The 17,792-nt window shown below is 44.8% G+C and overlaps 1 protein-coding gene across 4 annotated transcripts in view; it reads left to right on the plus strand.

Annotated features, from left to right (window-relative positions):
* Positions 1 to 7,598: 7,598 nt before the first annotated feature.
* Positions 7,599 to 17,792, plus strand: part of SPPL3 (signal peptide peptidase like 3) — a 112,888-nt gene continuing 102,694 nt past the window's right edge. The window contains exons 1-3 of one of the 4 annotated variants that reach the window (XM_067015771.1): positions 7,599 to 8,152; positions 10,804 to 10,869; positions 11,101 to 11,149. Coding sequence is in view for 1 of the 4 variants with exons in the window: in XM_059040562.2 (XP_058896545.1) it covers positions 8,130 to 8,152 (23 nt within the window). In the remaining 3 variants the exon portion in view is untranslated. The remainder of the gene's footprint in view (positions 8,153 to 10,803; positions 10,870 to 11,100; positions 11,150 to 17,792) is intronic. The other 3 variants (XM_067015772.1, XM_067015774.1, XM_059040562.2) reach the window with 3 other exon arrangements.

Consider the following 17,792-nt stretch of genomic DNA (forward strand, 5'->3'; position numbering starts at 1 on the left):
CCGGGAAGATCCCACATGCCATGGAGCAGCTAAGACCATGCGCCACAACCACTGTGCCTGTGCTCTAGAGCCCACAAACCACAACTACTGAGCCCACGTGCCACAACTACCGAAGCCCGCACGCCTAAGAGTCCGTGCTCCACAACAAGAGAAGCCACCGCAATGAGAAGCCCGCACACTGCAACCAAGAGGAGCCCCCGCTCGCTGCAACTAGAGAAAGCCCGTGCACAGCAACAAAGACCCACCGCAGTCAAAAATAAATAAATAAATTTAAAAACAAACCAAAAAACACTATAAAAAGTATTCAATTCACCCAAAAGAAGGCAGGAAAGGTGGAACAGAGGAAGAACAACAGAAAAAGATGGAAGAAGTAAAAAGCAAATAGCAAAATGGTAGAACTAAACCTAAACATACCAATAATTACATCAAAGGTAAGTGGGCTAAGCATTCTAATTACAACAACTGAAATTGTCAGACAAGGCAGAGAAGCAAGATCCCCGAATATGCTGTCCACAAGACACACACTTTATTTATTTATTTATTTTTAAATTTTATTGAAGTATAGTTGATTTACAATATAGTGTTAATTTCTGCTATATGGCAAAGTGATTCAGTTACACATATATATTCTTTTTTAAAAATTATTTATTTATTTATTTTTGCCACGCTGGGTCTTCATTGTGGCACGTGGGATCCTTGTTGTGGCATGCATACTCTTAGTTGCGTCATGCGTACTCTTAGTTGTTGCTTGTGGGATCTAGTTCCCCGACCAGGGATTGAACCCAAACCCCCAGCATTGGGAGCACGGAGTCTTACCCACTGGACCACCAGGGAAGTCCCCATATATATATATTCTTTTCCATTATGGTTTATTACAGGATATTGAATATAGTTCCCTGTGCTATACAGTAGGACCTTGTTGTTTAACCATCATATATATAATAGTTTGCATCTGCTAATCCCAAACTCCTAATCCTTCCCACTCCTAATCCTTCCCACCCCTACTTCCCCTCCCCCTTGGCAACCACAAGTCTGTTCTCTATGTCTGTGAGTCTGTTTCTGTTTCGTAGATATGTTCATTTGTGTCGTATTTTATATTCCACATGTAAGTGATATCAATATCATATGGTATTTGTCTTCCTCTTTGTGACTTACTTTCCTTAGTATGATAATCACTTAGTATGATAATATCTAGGTCCAACCAAGACACATACCTTAAATACAAAGCCATATTTAGGTTGAAAGTAAAGGAATAGAAAAATAAAACCACAAATCATAAGAAAGCTGGAGTGATTCTATTAATATCAAATAAAGTAGACTTCAAAATAAAGACTGTAACAGATATTTTACAACAATAGAAGAGGCAGTTCATCAGGAAGACATAAAAGTTTTAGGTGTGTATTAACCTAATCATAGAGCTTCACACATGAAATCCAGATAGAATTAAAGGAAGAAGTAACAAACTCACAATCATGATTAGAGATTTTAATACCTTTCTCTCAATAATTGATACAACTATTAGATAAAAAACACCATGGCAGGGGTGGTGGTGGTGTGATGAACTGGGAGATTGGGATTGATATATATACACTAATATGTATAAAATGGATAACTAATAAGAATCTGCTGTATAAAAAAAAAGAAAAAGTAAGGACATAGAAGACCTAAACAACATTAGCAACCACCTTGACTTAATTGACATTTATAAAACACTACATCCCAAAATAATGGAATACAAATCCTTGTCAGGTATACATAGAATATTCACCAAAATAAGCCATATGCTGGCCCATAAACAAGTTTAACAAATTTCAGAAGGTTGAAATCTTACACAATATGTTCTCTGACCACAGCAGAATTAAATTAGAAATTAATAACAATAAGATAGCTGGGAAAGCCCCAAACATTTGGAAATTAAACAACACTCTTCTAAAAATCCTATGGTGGGACTTCCCTGGTGGCTCAGTGGTTAAGAATCCACCTGCCAATGCAGGGGACAAGGGTTCGATCCCTATTCCAGGAAGATCCCATATCATGGAGGAACTAAGCCCATGCGCCACAACTACTGAGGCTGCATGCCACAACTACTGAAGCCCATGCTCCTAGAGCCTGTGCTCCGCAACAAGAGAAGCCACCACAATGAGGAGCCTGTGCACCACAACAAAGAGTAGCCTCCACTCGCTGCAACTAGAGAAAGCTCGTGCGCAGAAACGAAGACCCAACACAGACCAAAAAAAAAAAAAAAAAATCCAGTGGTATTCCAAAATAAATTGAAAGTTATGTCCATGAAAAAACTTGCACATGAATATTTATAGCTGTTTTATTCACACTTGCCCAAACCTGGAAGCATCCAAGCTGTCCTTCAATAGGTGAATGGATAAGCAAACTCTGGTACATTCATACAATGGAATATAATTCAGTGATTAAAACACAACAACAACAAGGTGTCAAGCCATGAAAAGACAGAGAAGATTTTTTTTTTCCTTTGGCTGCATTGGGTCTTAGTTGTGGCACGCGGGATCTTCATTGAGGCACGCGGGATCTTTGCTGAGGCACGCGGGATCTTCATTGAGGCATGCAGGATCTTTCATTGTGTCACGTGAGCTCTTCGTTGCGGTGCGCAGCCTTCTCTCTAGTTGTGGCCTGTGGGTTTTCTCTTCTCTAGTTGTGGCACACAGGCTCCAGGGCGCATGGGCTCTGTAGTTTGCGGCACGCAGGCTCTAGTTGAGGCGCGTGAGCTCAGTAGTTGTGGCAAGTGGGCTTAGTTGCCCCGCGGCATGTGGGATCTTAGTTTCCTGACCAGGGATAGAACCCGTGTCCCCTGCATTGCAAGGTAGATTCTTTACCACTGGACCACCAGGAAAGTCCCACAGAGAAGACTTTAAAGTATATTGCTAAGTGAAAAAAAAGCCAATCTGAAAAGTCTACATATTGTATGATTCCAGCTATATGACAAAGGCAAGCCTATGGAGACAGTGAAAAGACTGGTGGTTGCCAGAGGTTTAGTGGGAGGGAGGGAGGAGGAAGGCATGAATAGGGGGAACAAAGGGGAATTTTAGGGCAGTGAAACTATCCTGTATGACACTGTGAAGGTGGATACATATCATACATTTGTCAAAACCCATAGAATGTACAACACAAAGAGTGAACCCTAATGTAAACCATGGACTTTAGTTAATAAGGATATACCATTATTGGCTCATCAATTGTACCGAATATACCATACTAATGCAAGATGTAAATAATAAGGGAAACCTTGCTGGGGAAGAGGGAGCATGTGGAAATTCTCTGTACTTTCCCATCAATTTTTCTGTAAACCTAAAACTGCTCTTAAGGGACTTCCCTGGTGGTCCAGTGGCTAAGACTCTGCACTCTCAATGCAGGGGCCCAAGTTCGATCCCTGGTCGGGGAACTAGATCCCACATGCCGCAACTAAGAAGCCCACATGCCAAAACGAAGACCAGGTGCAGCCAAAATAAATAAATATTTTTTTAAAAAAAACAAAACTGCTCTTAAAAAGTAAAGCTTTTTTTTTTGGAAAAAAAAAAACCAAACCCTCATGATCAAAGGCTTCAAGTGACCTGATACCTGATAAACTTACCATGTACCTTACCTCCAATCATCTGTCTTCCTATAACGTCTCTAACAGAGATTTCTCTGCCCCTAAGGATTCTCTTTCTCAGCCAGGAGGAGGCCGTGGGGGACGGGAGAGGGTGCTGAATTTGATTGTTTTTTTTTTTTGTGTGTGTGTGTGTGGTACGCGGGCCTCTCACTGTTGTGGCCTCTCCCGTTGCAGAGCACAGGCTCCGGATGCGCAGGCTCAGCGGCCATGGCTCACGGGCCCAGCTGCTCCGCGGCACGTGGGATCTTCCCGGACCGGGGCACGAACCCGTGTCCCCTGCATCGGCAGGCGGATTCTCAACCACTGCGCCACCAGGGAAGCCCGGGGTGCTGAATTTGAGATCATGGACGGAATCATGGGACTATCAGGCAGAACCAGTCGTTCCGAAACCTGGTTTGCCTTCTCGCTCACTCAAGCATTCATTCCACAAACGTTGAGCTTCTCTGAGCTGAGTTCTGCGCTGAACACGGAAGATGGAACTGGCAACAAGCCACAGTCCCTTCCCACAAGGCATTCGCAATCCAGAGGGAGAAGATGACAAGTAAACAGGCAGTGACCATTCTCTGTGCTAAGTGCTAGGACACCGGGAAATTCAGGGGTCTGTGGGAGCGTGGGGGAGGAGTACGTAACTCAGCCTAGGTTTTGTCAAGTGAGACTTCCTGAAGGAGAGGACATAGAAGCCAAGCTTCAAACTTAATGAGCAGCAGTTAAGAAGCAGAGATTTAGAAGCAAAGAAGAGCATAGCCCATTGGAAGCTGCAAGCGGTTCAGTGCGTGTGTGTGCGCGCGCGCGCGCGCGTGTGTGTTGGGAGTGTTGCATAGAGGTGAGAAATGGGCTGCAGAGGCAGGTGGGGACCGGTCAGACCTGAGCCTTTGACCCTCTCGGAAGCAGCACCTAAGCAGCCCAGTCAAACCTGGCAATGCCTGCTCCCTGGAGTCTGGACCTGAGGCAGATGACATGTCCTGGGGAGACTCACCACGTCTCTTTTTTGTGTGTGTGTGGTACACGGGCCTCTCACTGTTGTGGCCTCTCCCGTTGCGGAGCACAGGCTCCAGACGCGCAGGCTCAGCGGCCATGGCTCACGGGCCCAGCCACTCCGCAGCAAATGGGATCTTCCCAGACCGGGGCACGAACCCGTGTCCCCTGCATCGGCAGGCGGATTCTCAACCACTGCACCACCAGGGAAGCCCACAACGTCTCTTTTGAACACGCTTGGTAGAAGGAGCAATCCTATAATTACCGTGGTGATAATTAGAGGCACTTCCATTGCCTCTTTCAACAAATATTTCACAAGCTGTGGCCCTCTCACCTGTGTGGAGGTTGGGGGGTCCGTTGGGGGAGCCTGTGCCTGTGTCTCCTGCCAAGCACGCCTGACTCCCCGGCTGAGGCCCAGAGGTGCCATAGATACCACCTGGGACCGCTCCAGCCTGGAGCTGAGTGCTGCTGGCAGAGGGACTGAAAGTCACTCCCCACGTACCCCAGGCTGGGTGGCCTCCAGCCAATGGACAGACTTGAGATTTATTTCAGCCTGGCCTTCTCCAGGGGACTTCAAGCCTGCAGAGGTCCTGACCAGGACCTTCGACATCTGGGCAACCTTAGCCTGAAACACTTAAGCCACCAGTTTCCATCTGCCTGGACCATGCACACAGGCTTTCCATGGCCTGGATACCTCCCAGCCCTGCCAAATGCTATTTGGCTTCTTATACGGTCTGCGTTCACATGTCTTCCCAAGAGATGCTTGGAGGGCCTCTGGTTTACACAGAGAGAAGAAAACCTTACTTCTCATTTCGGACCCCATACCTTCACCCAGACCCCTTCTCCCTCCTTTCTTCCACCAGATTTTTCTCAGTGCAAAAAAAAATGGTCCCCTTGCTTCTGGGAAGGCCTTGACTTTCTTTCCTCAGCACCTCCTGTTTCACCCCTCCAATACCAAGTTTGCACTTGGCTTTGCCTTCTTTGACTCACTGGGAACGGAAGCCCAGGTGAATTGCCCAGGGCCTCAGTGTGTCTTTTTGTTTCATTAGTGACATGTCTGGTCTGTTTTGTTCTTAGCTCTCCAAGGAAGGAGGCTCTGCACCTCCCAAAGCCATTTAGCCAACAGTTTCTGGCCTTTCTCATGGGGCCTGAAGCCTCACCCATTTGAGACTCAGAATGACTGTATATCACATTCAAGCATACAGTTGACATTCTGTAAGAGCACCTGGAAAAGCTGTAAGAGCTAAATGAAATAAAAAATTTAGGCTCTTTGCTTTCCTGTCTCCCCGTGATATCTCCACATCCAGTGCCATTTAGAGCTGGGCAGATATTTGCAGGCTGGTACCTTTCTGTGAATGGTCAGGGGAGTGGCCCTTGGTGATCTGGTATATTCTTGGGGCCCTGCCTCTAACCCTCTGGGGAAACCTTGATCTTATCATCTTGCCCTTTCCCACGGCTCTCTGGTGGAGCTTCAGGAAACACATTGAACCTGATTGGTCCTAGCCCCTGGCAGTGGGGGAAGGAGGAAGAAGGAGAGGTGGCTTCTGAAGGAAAAGTGTACTTGGTTTTTTCATGAAAGGGTTCCCCCTGGGGAATGGACAAGTGGCAGATGTAAGGGCAATGGCCAACTGATCCATTTGGAGATAGATTCAGGGCGTGGTGTTCCCCGTAAGGCTGGGCAGGTCTTGGGAAACTGGAGCAGCGCTAGATCCTGGCCTGAAATTGGTCCAGCTGCAGAGGATCTTGAGTATGCTGGTTTCAGGTGTGCCTGCTCTGCTCCCTGTGGAGAATGGGAGTCTGGGAAGTCTAGTGTGTCTGTTGCCCAGGCATGCTTCTAAAACCTGGAGCTGCACTGCTCATTTTCATTCGTGAACATAGTAAGTGGCATGGAGGCTTAGCTAGGCCCTTCAAATTCTGGCCTCAGAGCACTTTTTCAGTCTCTCAACACTCTCCAGCAGGAATCATCCATCCTTCTCCTGGATCCAAGCTCACTCCAAAGCCTTCACATCTTTGGGCCTTTCCCCATGTCATTCTTTTTCTATAATGTCTTTTCTCCTAGTAAGCCGCTCACTCTTTCAGACTGCCTCATCAGCTCCTGGAAAAGTATTCCACAGTGCCCCTGGGCTCAATTCATCTCTCCCTCCTCTCTCCTCCTAAGCCCCAGACTCACTCTGTCGGTCTCTGGGTCTAGCTCTATTAAGTTTACTTCTGTGCCTGCCTCCAGTCCTCCAGATGGGCTGTTCCCTGAGCTCTGCTCTTGCGTGGTCACCTCCTCCACCAGGCCTTCCTTCACCATCCTATCGAAACTAGTCCCCACCCCTACACACTCTTTGTCCCATTACCTTGTGTTATAATCTTCATAAAACTTAGCAGCATCTAAAATGATCTTCACTTATTTGTCAGCTTGGGCTATCTATGTCGTTTCCTCTAGAATGTAAGCTCTCAGAGGGCAGAGACCCAGCAGAATGAATTGATACATAGTTGGCACCCAGTAAATATCTGCTGATTGATTACATGAAGGCAAGTGTGGCGTATTCGACTTGGCCCCAGAGGACTTGGCACAGAGTCTGGGCGCAATAAAAGCTGGCTGCGGGGAATATTTGCTAAACGAATGAATGAACCAACGAACATACGAACGAAGCACGCAGCGCTCCGCCTGCTGACTGACAAGTTGACTGACAGCTGGGAACCCGCGGGCAGCAGACTCTTGATTGATGGGTGACAGCTGAGTGGCAGCCAACAGACGTGCATCGGGGCCCCTGATTGGCTAGCTGCAGCAGCCCCTCGGAAAGGGTAAAGGGAGGGGGTCCGAGGCGACCTCTCCGCGTGGGGAGGGTGCGGCACCAAGCGGCGGGAAGTGGCAGAACAGCCAGAAGCCGAGAGAGCCACTGTAGCCTCGAGCTATGAAACCGACGTCTCCGCGCATGTGCCCGGCGCGAGGGGCGGGGCGCGCGCATCACGTGAGCGTGTTTTGGACACGTGACCCGTGCAGGGCCAAGGCTCGCCCCCGCCCCCTCCTCACCTCCCCTTCGCGGGTGTGAGCCGAGCGGCGTCGGCTCGCCGCTTAGCGCCCCCCTCAGCCGCAGCCGCCGCCGCCTCCGCCTCCGCCCGCTGGCCATGTCCTCCGGCCGCCGCCGCCGCCGCACGAGCGCGGGGCTCCCGCGGCCCAGCGCGCAGTGAGCGCGGGGCCCTCTTGCCGTTCGCCCGCCCCGGGGCCCCCTTGTTCTCAGCGCCGCCGCCGCCGCCATGTTGGGTTCAGAGCCGCAGCGGAGCCGCCGCCGGCGCCGCCGGTGAGGGAGGCCGAGAGCGGAGCCCGCCCCGCCCCGGGGCCCAGGGAGCGGGGCCGCCTCGGAGCCCGGCCTCTCCCCGCCAGCCGCCTTCCCGGCCCGCCCGCCCGCGGTGTGAGCGAGCGAGCGAGCGCCGGGCCGCGGCCGCGCCTTCCGTTCCCGGCCCGAGCGAGCCCGCCGTCCGTTCGTTCCCCCGCCGCCGGGCCCGGCCACATCCTGCAGCGGAGCCCTCGAGAGTAAGCGCCATGGCGGAGCAGACCTACTCGTGGTGAGTGCGGGGCTCCGGGAGACCGGGGCACGGCGAGGGTGGGGGTCGGGGCGCCGGCGAGGCCAGCCCGGGGGGAAGAAGAGGAGGAACAGGTGCCTGTTTGGGGGCCGCGGGATAGGGGTGCACGCCCCCCTCACCCCCACCGGAGGGGGCGGCAGACGCTCGGGTAAGGCGTTGAGCGGCCGGGGACCCAGCGTCCGAGGAGGGGGTTGGAGGAGGAGGAGGCCTCCGCGGCGGATGTCATCTGGTCATGGGCGGAGCAGGTGATGGAGAAGGGGAGCTTGACTCCGGGGTGGGAAGCCCGCAGAAGGGAAGTGGATTCCCGCGGGCACCCCGGAACTGGCCTTGAGGGGGTGGCTGATGGGCAGGAGCAATGGAAAAGGTGGAGAGGGGCGGGCTGGGGCAAAGGTGGGCCACGGAGCTGAGAGGCATCTTCTGAGAACAGGTGATAAGAGGCTGAACTTGGAAGTTGTGAGAGAGGAGGAGCCACCTCTATTGGGGCTGCTGCTTAGCCTTGGGATGGGGAGTGAATGGAGAGTTGGTAGGGTGGGCAGAGGCCCAGGTGTGAGCGGAGGAAAGCTGCGGAAGGAGAGAGTCTTGGGAACCCTGGAGGGACACCCTGGTGAAGAGGTTGGAAGAGGAGACTGTTTGGACAACTAGATTCTGGACAGGAAGTCATTGGTGACAGTGGGGCCTGGGCAGAATCTTTGTAAGGGTTGGTATCCTGTTCTGTAGAATATGAAGTGACCCGGTGCCCTGGGTCACATATGGTGATGGAGGATCTACAAGTTATGTCCATTTAAATGGGACTTTTTAAAGTTATAAAATAGCTTGTTAAGGACTGGGAGGCGTACTGTGTAGTTTATGGAGTGAGAACATACCTATCTTGAGAAGGGAGTGCTGCGGTTTGGGGAAAGGGGGATGGGACACCTCCCTTTAGCAGGCAGAGGTGGAATATTTGCAGGAGGGAGCTGAAGGAATGGTGATAGTATCCTTGAGTGGAGTGGGGAGGAGGCGAGAAATGGGATGGTGGTAGGTGCAGGGATGGAAAATCTGGTTGCAGTCTAGAGCGATTGTTCGAAGGTGGTTTACTCTGTGAAGCCAGTGTGGTGTGGGATAGAACTAGAGGCTTTCCCTTCTTAGAAAAAAGCATAGTAGAGTGGGAAGAGCATGGCGTTTAGAGTTGGTTTGGATGTGGGGTTCACCACTTAACTCGCTTTACAACTGGACAAGATAGTAAGTTTTCCATTCTTTTCTCCTTACCTATAAAATAGGGGGATTACCTTTTTCATAAGCTGTAAGGATTAAATGAATAACTTTACAAAGCACAGGGTAAACTGTAAGGTGCCATGTTTTAGTATATTATGATCATCTTAGGGAAACAGCAAAGAAATGGGTAATATTTGAAAATAAGGAATGGCTTTGGGTAGAAGGCTTTAACTGAGCGGATGATTTGTGGTGGTTGGGGTTATGAGAAGTCAGGAACTCATTGTGTCTTCACGTAGGGGAAGAGGATTGGTGATTGAAGATGATAATTCAAAAGGGAACTTCAGTGACGTATATACAGTCTCAAAAAGAAGATAACTGAGAGATTGAGAGAAAGCAATGCTAAAGCAAGAATTAAAATCTTAGTGAACAGTTGTGACAACATATGTATTTTTAAAAGACGTTTAAACTACTTTGTTTTGAGCAACAGTGAGCTGCCTCTCTGTAGCAGGTGATTCGGAACACAGGATTAGAATGTATCTAAAGAATTAGAGCTTTCTTATGGGCAGGATAAGAAAGGAAGTGAAGGTGCCCCTGCGTGCCTTGTGCTAACTAACTCATCTTGAGCGTCTTAACACTCTGGCCCAGCTGAGAGTCCTGATGAGGATCCTTCTGTTGGTACTGTGCTGTAGAGAGGCCGTGGATGGTTCAAAGAGTAATAAGCACAGTGGCCAAGAATTGGGGATAATGAGAGTGTTTTACTAGGTAGGTTGGCCACACACTGTGTGATGTTGGATGGCTCTGCTACTTAAAGGAGGGTTGTTTAGTGAAGTTTGGCAGTTTATAAGATTTATCCTCCTGAAATACTTCCTTCAATCTCAGGCCCCTTAGTTTGCTTTACAGGTAAAGAAAGAAGCTCCTTGAAATCAGAATGCTTAGCTCCTCACCTTTAGCATGTTTTGAGATGGAGAAAGTTTTTACAGCATCCTGGAAGATGGTGGTGTATGGAGGGGAAGGATTGGGAAGCCAGGCAGCTTTCTTCCTGACTAGTTCTTCCCAGCTCAACCAGGCAATAATATAAAGAACTGTCCGGGTGGCATTTAATATATACACTCACTTGATTCTCACAAGTCCCTGAGGTAGGTGATCTTTCCCTATTTTATAGAGGAGGAAACTTAGGCTCAGGAGCCCAAATGATTTGTCCAAGATAGTTCAACTGTGGTGCTTTTTCTTATTGTTGTTGTTGTTTGGCATGAATTCTCCATGATTTTATTCATTCTCATTGAAATATAAGTATGGAAAAGGTATGCCCAAAGTACATGTAAACCGTTTTGGATTGTCTGTCATTTTGCAGTATCTTTGTCACTGTTCCCTTGGGTTGATCAACAATCAAGAGTTGATTTTTTTGAAAATAGGTTTGCACTTTATTTGTCTGTGTCCTTTAGGAAAATCAACCTTGTGGAGACTGCTGTGGTGGTATGGATTTGTCTGAGGTGGAGTCAGTGAAGAAGGTAGAAACATATGAAAATAGGTTCCTTTAGGATTTTTGTGGAGTAAGACATGTAAATTATAAAACAGGATTGGCTATGAGTTGATTATTGTTGAATCTCAGTGGTGAGTCCATTTATTCTGTATACTTTTACATGTTAAACATTTTCATAATAAATAAAATTTTTTTTAAAAAAGCCGCTACACAGAAGTTCATGTTGTTCTCTGGTTTCTTGTGCCTGCTTTTTTCCTAGCAAATTCTATCAAAGTTCTGTTACCCAGCTGTGACCACCCCAACTGAAAGTAAGCTCTTTGTTTTTTTGTTTTTTAATTTATTTATTTTTGGCTGCGTTGGGCCTTCGTTGCTGTGCGTGGGCTTTCTCTAGTTGTGGCGAGCTGGGGCTACTCTTTGTTGTGGTGCGCGGGCTTCTCATTGCAGTGGTTTGTCTTGTTGCAGAGCATGGGCTCTAGGTGCGTGGGCTTCAGTAGTTGTGGCTCGAGGGCTCTAGAGCACAGGCTCAGTACTTGTGGCGCACGGGCTTAGTTGCTCCGTGCTATGGGATCTTCCTGGACCAGGGATTGAACCCATGTCGCCTGCATTGGCAGGCGGATTCTTAACCACTGCACCACCAGGGAAGTCCCAGCTCTTTGTTTTTGACACTTGTTTTGTCTGCCTCACTTCTTCCTTTTCAAGTGTAAATACCTAGTCTCCTCACTGGATGGTAAGCGTTTTGAGGGTAAGGATGCAGTTACACCAACCTTTGTCCTCCTCTTGTGCTTAGCACATTGTGTTGCCCATAGCTCCTGCTTAGTAAATACTGAACGATTGAATATTATAGGTTTTCAGGGTGCTTCGTCTTTTGTTGAAAGAATATTACGTGTAAGAGGAAGCTACAGATAGATGTGTGCTTGTAATACATATAAAAGAGAGCTTTTGGTAACTTAGTTTCCTGGTGTCTCAGTGTTGTAAGAGTGAAGGGTGCCATCCCTTAATAGTTTTAAATAAAAGCGATTGACAGAAGAAATTAAAATAATTGGTAGTAACACCACAGTCTTTATCACGGGTCACGATTAACCACAAGATTCTGCTTGTATCCTTTTTATTCATAAAAACTGAGGAAATAAAAGCATGCATGTGAAAACACACATTGAAGGTGCAAACTAGACTTTTATTAATTTGAGAGAAACACCTTGCTCAATGTATATTTATGAGCAGTTGTTTCGCGTAAGTTCTGTGAGAAACAGTACCTTCTCTCTTGTTGGAGTCAGTGCAGTACTTGTATATACCTGCACTTGAATCTTGGTAAAAATTACTTATATTAGGGTTAATGTTGGTGTGTAGGGGGAAAAGGAAGTCAGTCCATGTGTACCTCATTCACATGAATTTCATTACCAAAGTAGTATCATCATAATTTATTGTGTGTTTTCTGTGTGCTGGGGCCTTACAATCATTGCTCAGTAAGGAAACTGAGGCTCAGAGAGTGTAAGTGACTTGCCCAAGGATATAAATAGAAAAACGGTTCTAAGTCAAGACCGTTGGACACCAAGATTCCAACGCTGAATCTGTCTGCTTCCTTGTCCACAGTCACTACTCTAAGCTAACCCTCTTTTGCTTGAGTTCCTTGTTAGCCTCCTCACTGGTTCCCTCCATTCTCCGCACAGTGGCCATCCATTCTCCTGAGTAGTCTTCTGACAGCCTAACTCAGGTCATGTCAGTCCTCTGTTTAAAACTCTTTAATGGCTTTTGGCCTCATTTAGAATAAAATCCAAATTCATTAGTGGGGCTCTTCATGGTCTCATTTTGTATGTGTTTTTGAGGGATGACAGATAGTAAACAAACTACAGGTTACACAGAGGGTAAAAGTTTTTCTCTTTTGGTGCTCTATCCAGTGCTTGGCATATAATAGGTGGTTTGGCAAATATTTACTGAACAGTGAATGAACATGCCTCCCCCTGGGCTGCCTGTCTGAAGATCTGTTCTAAGGACTGCATTATATTGGGTGATATGTTGTGTGACAGTGAACATTGTCAATGTCAGGTATTTGCAAATAATGCTAAACTGGAGAATGAAAAGCAGAGCAGATCTCTAGAAGGAATGGAAGTTATATCTGGTTTTGGATTTCTGTTATGTATCACTTTATCTGTTATGATCATATCTGATTGTCTTGTGATCATCACATCTGGTGAAAGTTTTTCAGAGAGAAACTATTTACTTTAAAATGTGTGTCTAGCATTATAGACTTTAGATTTGCTTATTATTTTTAAAACATGTTTTGCCTGTAAAGTGCTATGATAGTAATGTTTTGGGGACTTCCTGGTGGCGTGGTTAAAAATTCGCTTTCCAGTGCAGGGGACACAGGTTCGATCCCTGGTCGGGGAACTAGATCCCACAGGCATGCCACAACTAAGAGTTTGCATGCTGCAACTAAGGAGTCCTTCTGCCACAACTAAGACCTGGTGCAACCAAAATAAATAAATTTTTTTAAAAAAGATAATGTTTTGGCGATAACATGATTCAAGCTAAAATTAGCGAAAGATAAGACCATGAATTTGTATTGAAATAACCTTCCTCATTGTTTCTTATGTTTCCTCAGTGTTGGGGAGCTGGGGACTTGGTAACCATATCAGCCTGTAATTTATCAAGTAGTACTACAAATTAAAATGCCTAATGTTCATGCATTTCTCAAAATAGATTTCTGTGATCATTTATTTTAGAGATAAATGCCACTGTATTGAGGTGTTATGTAGTTCTGTATAATTGTATTTTACTTCAACATTAACTTATTTAGTTTTCATCATTCTTACCTGTTTCATCAAACCATCTCATGAAAAATCAAGGATGCCCTAAGAAGAAAACGTCTAATGAAGTGCTATTTTAGTTGGCTGTATTTAGTACCTGAAGCTTTATGTGATTGCTGTCCTTGACAATAGAGCCATAAGTATAATTTTATTTTCAAAATTCTATAATATATTTTCTGGAGTTTAATGGTTCCTTCTTTAGGAGTTAAAGGAAAATAGTGGTTTTATTTGTTGTATGTATAAATTAAGAAATGTTTGCAACTTTGAGTTTCTATAGCATATTTTCTAATCCTCACTTAAAGAGTTAGAGGCAGAGTGCTCCTTTTCTGGAATTTTAACCTCTTAGATGTCTAGAGGGGCTCCATGTGACCAAATTCAGTTTTACAGGGAAAATCTACAGTTAGTTCCCATGATGCTCACAATGAATTACCTCTCAGATTTTGTTAGTAGGTCTCATTAGGGCCACAGCTTAAAATAAATCAGACCCACTCATTTGCTGTGATAAGACTGGATTGAGCTATGAAAAAGTTAGGTTTGAAAATACTTTTAAGGCATTAGACCGATGAATATGTATTAGCCAAATAGAGACCTAAGAGAAAGTCCCATTTCTTGATGGGTCCAGTTCACCCTAACTTGGTAAGAAAACTTGATAATCTCTGTTTTGGAGTTCCAGGTTTGATAATGAAGAACCACTAAAGGATTGGAAAAAAATGCACTAAAGTAGAGTTGTGTTTTAATTGCTTTTTACATGTTTATAAATTATACGGAATATAAGTGAACACTCAAAGTATTCAGTTCTGTCAGTACCACTCATTAAATTTTATTTGAAATCCTAAGATAGGATCTAATTCTTTTCTGATTTATTTTTTTTCTTTTCCTTTCTATTTTTTAAATTAATTTATTTTTGGCTGTGTTGGGTCTTTGTTGCTGTGCGCGGGCTTCCTCTAGTTGCGGCGAGCAGGGACTACTCTTCATTGCAGCGCATGGGCTTCTCCTTGCAGTGGCTTCTCTTGTTGTGGAGCACAGGCTCTAGGTGCATGGACTTCAGTAGTTGCAGCACATGAGCTCAGTAGTTGTGGCTCACGGGTTCTAGAGCACAGGCTCAGTAGTTGTGGCACACGGGCTTAGTTGCTCCGTGGCATATGGGATCTTCATGGACCAGGGATCGAACTTGTGTTCCCTGCATTGGCAGGTGGATTCTTAACCACTGTACCACCAGCGAAGCCCCATGTTCTGGTTTCTTTAAATTGAGAAGTCTTTAGTTTGAAGGTGATTTTCATCTCTGATTAACTGTGACCTAGTCTTGTCTTAGTCCCAGTTTTGAATTTTGTACAATGGTTATGCCTGTCATACTCCACAGGGTTGCTGCAAGGATTCAGTGAGGTAATATGTGTGAAAATGCTTTGAAAATTGCTACATGCAATATAGAAGCAAGTTATTTGTTCTCTACATTTTTAGACCCGGATCAGCTCCAGACAGAGTTCCTCACTGCAGAAAAGATTTTTCTTTTTTCTTCTTTTTTTAAATATTTTTAAAAATTGAAGTGTAGTTGATTTACAACATTGTTAGTTTCCGGTGTACAACATAGTGATTCAGTATTTTTTGTAGATTATACTCCATTTAAAGTTGTTGCAAAATATTGGCTCTATTCCCTGTGCTGTGCAGTATATCCTTGTAGCTTATTTATTTTATGCATAGTAGCTTGTACTTCTTAATCCCCTATCCTTATCTTGCCCCTCCCCCACAAAAAAGATTTTTCTTGTTTCACAATTTAAACAGCATTTAAATTTTGAGATATCTATTCTAGTAAGAATTCTATGGAGATGTTTGAATAATGCCATATAAAAAGAAATAGAAATATTAGTTTGCAAGTTGTCATTGATTTCTATATTGTTGCCTTTGAAATGTGTTATAAGGTCATCTCCATTTAGTCACAAGTTTCATAGTCCAGTGCTGCTTACCACAAAACAAGAAAAATTGTGACTTGAATAAAGGCTAAATTTTTTCATAATAATTGTATTTGATCTTTTGAAGGCAGTTTCCCTCATAATCGTGGATAATCCTAGTCTTTGTCTTTTTTTTTTTTTTTTTTTTTTTTTTTTTTTTTTTGTGGTATGCTGGCCTCTCACTGTTGTGGCCTCTTCCATTGCACGCACAGGCTCAGCGGCCATGGCTCACAGGCCCAGCTGATCCGCGACATGTGAGATCTTCCCGGACCGGGGCACGAACCCGAACCCGTGTCCCCTGAATCGGCAGGCGGACTCTCAAACCACTGCGCCACCAGGGAAGCCCTTTTGTCTCGTTTTTGTTTTTGTTTTGTTTTTAAATGCACAGGAAAATTTTCTACCTTAAAATGCCTGAGGGGAGGGTCTGTTAGTGGTAGGTTATCTGTTTTTCTTACTGCACACCAAGTCTACCAGACATACTCACTTCCCTTTATCTGAGGGCTTCAGGCTTGGGCTTCACTCTTGACCTAAATAAGACATGTGTAGCAAAGTTTTGTTAATTGTTTCTTCAACCTGGTTATACACACATTTTGACCTAAGTACAGTGCTTGACCTTTTGTTATTTCCTTGTCTTAATTTTTGCCCAGAATTGTCTAGCTTGACCTTCCAAACTTGACTAAATCTTCACGCCTTGCCTGACAGCCTTAACTTTTAAACCTTTGACTGTACACTCTGATTTTATAAATGCCCAGAAATTTACATTCATTTCTCCAAATTGCTTACAAAAATACTACTGTTAGAAGTAAAAGCTAGTTTTAGAGAGTGAATGCTGTTACGCTACTGATTAGCACAAGCACTGATAACCTTAAAAATATTAAGGTCTAATACCTTAAAAAACATTTTCAAACCTAACTTCAGAGGGTTCAATCTAGTCTTATTACAGGAATACATCCTGGGACCACAGCTGGGTTAGCTAAAGTTAGTTAAAGGTTTGAGATGAGGTCAGTTAACCAAGAGGGAGAGTGTAGAGAGGACAGAATGGAGGACTAGAGTTTAGGCCTGGGAAACTCACAGTTGAGAAATGGGAGGAAGAGGAGGAGTCAAGGGAAGCTCCATCAGAGGTAGGATAATTAGGAAAAAGTGCAGTCAATGGTGATTAAAGAAAAGGCACAGAGAATTTTTAGGGGCAATAGTGTAAAAAGCTTCAGGATTCAAAGACAATGAAGAAAAAACAGGCTATTGACTTTGCAAAGGAAGTTGTTACTGAAAGTGCTGTAATAAAGATCAGAGTAGTGAGGGTGAAACCCAAATTAGGGATGGGTAGTGAAGAAATAAAGGTGTCCTTTGGGTACTGGCCATTTGTTTGAGAGATGGAATGTGAAAGACATAAGCAAAGAGGATGGTTGATATAGACAGCAGAGTCATAAGGATCTTTTATTTTTATTTATTTTATATAAGGGAGAGAACTGTGTATTTGAAGCCAAGCAGGAGAAATTGATCTTGGAAAGAAATTGGTTTTTTACTGTAGTTTTAAGTTTTAGAGATTTCTACTTTTTTTTTTTTAGCCACAGATTTCAGTTAGGAGTTGTGAAGAGGACTTAATGGGGAATGAATGCTATGTAGTGTACATTCAGTCTTTGTTTCTTTTGATCTTTACATTGTCACTAGTTTGGACTGTATTACATTTGGATTACTAGGGCTTTTTTAATTACCTACAGTATAAAATCCAATCTTCGGTCTGCTTTTCAAAATAATCTGGCCTTGTAACCCTACTTTTCTTTAAAAATTTGTTATTTCAGCCAAACTGGATTACTCGCTGTTTCTCCTTTTCTTTAAGCTGGCTGGTATACTTGGTTAGCCTTTCTCCCAAGCCTCTGAAATATGTGAGTCCTACCTGTCTTTTCAAGGTCCAGCTGAAATGCTGTCCTCTTGTTACAGAGCCTTCTGATTGGCCCAGGAGAAATATTCTTCTGATGCCTGTAGTTCTTTATCTGATCCTGTCAGATGGCAGTGCTTTTACGATTTTCTGACCTTGTATTGAATGTATTTATGTGACTCTTTTCCCATGTTGGCAGTGAACTCTGTAAAGGTAGGATCAAAAGCATTAATTTCATGGTTTAATGACCTATATGCATAATAGAGACTCAGATTTTTTTAATATTTATTTATTTTTGGCTTTTGGGTCTTCATTGCTGAGTGCA

Source organism: Kogia breviceps, chromosome 15 (assembly GCF_026419965.1).
Source record: "Kogia breviceps isolate mKogBre1 chromosome 15, mKogBre1 haplotype 1, whole genome shotgun sequence".
NCBI classification, from domain to species: Eukaryota; Metazoa; Chordata; class Mammalia; order Artiodactyla; family Physeteridae; genus Kogia; species Kogia breviceps.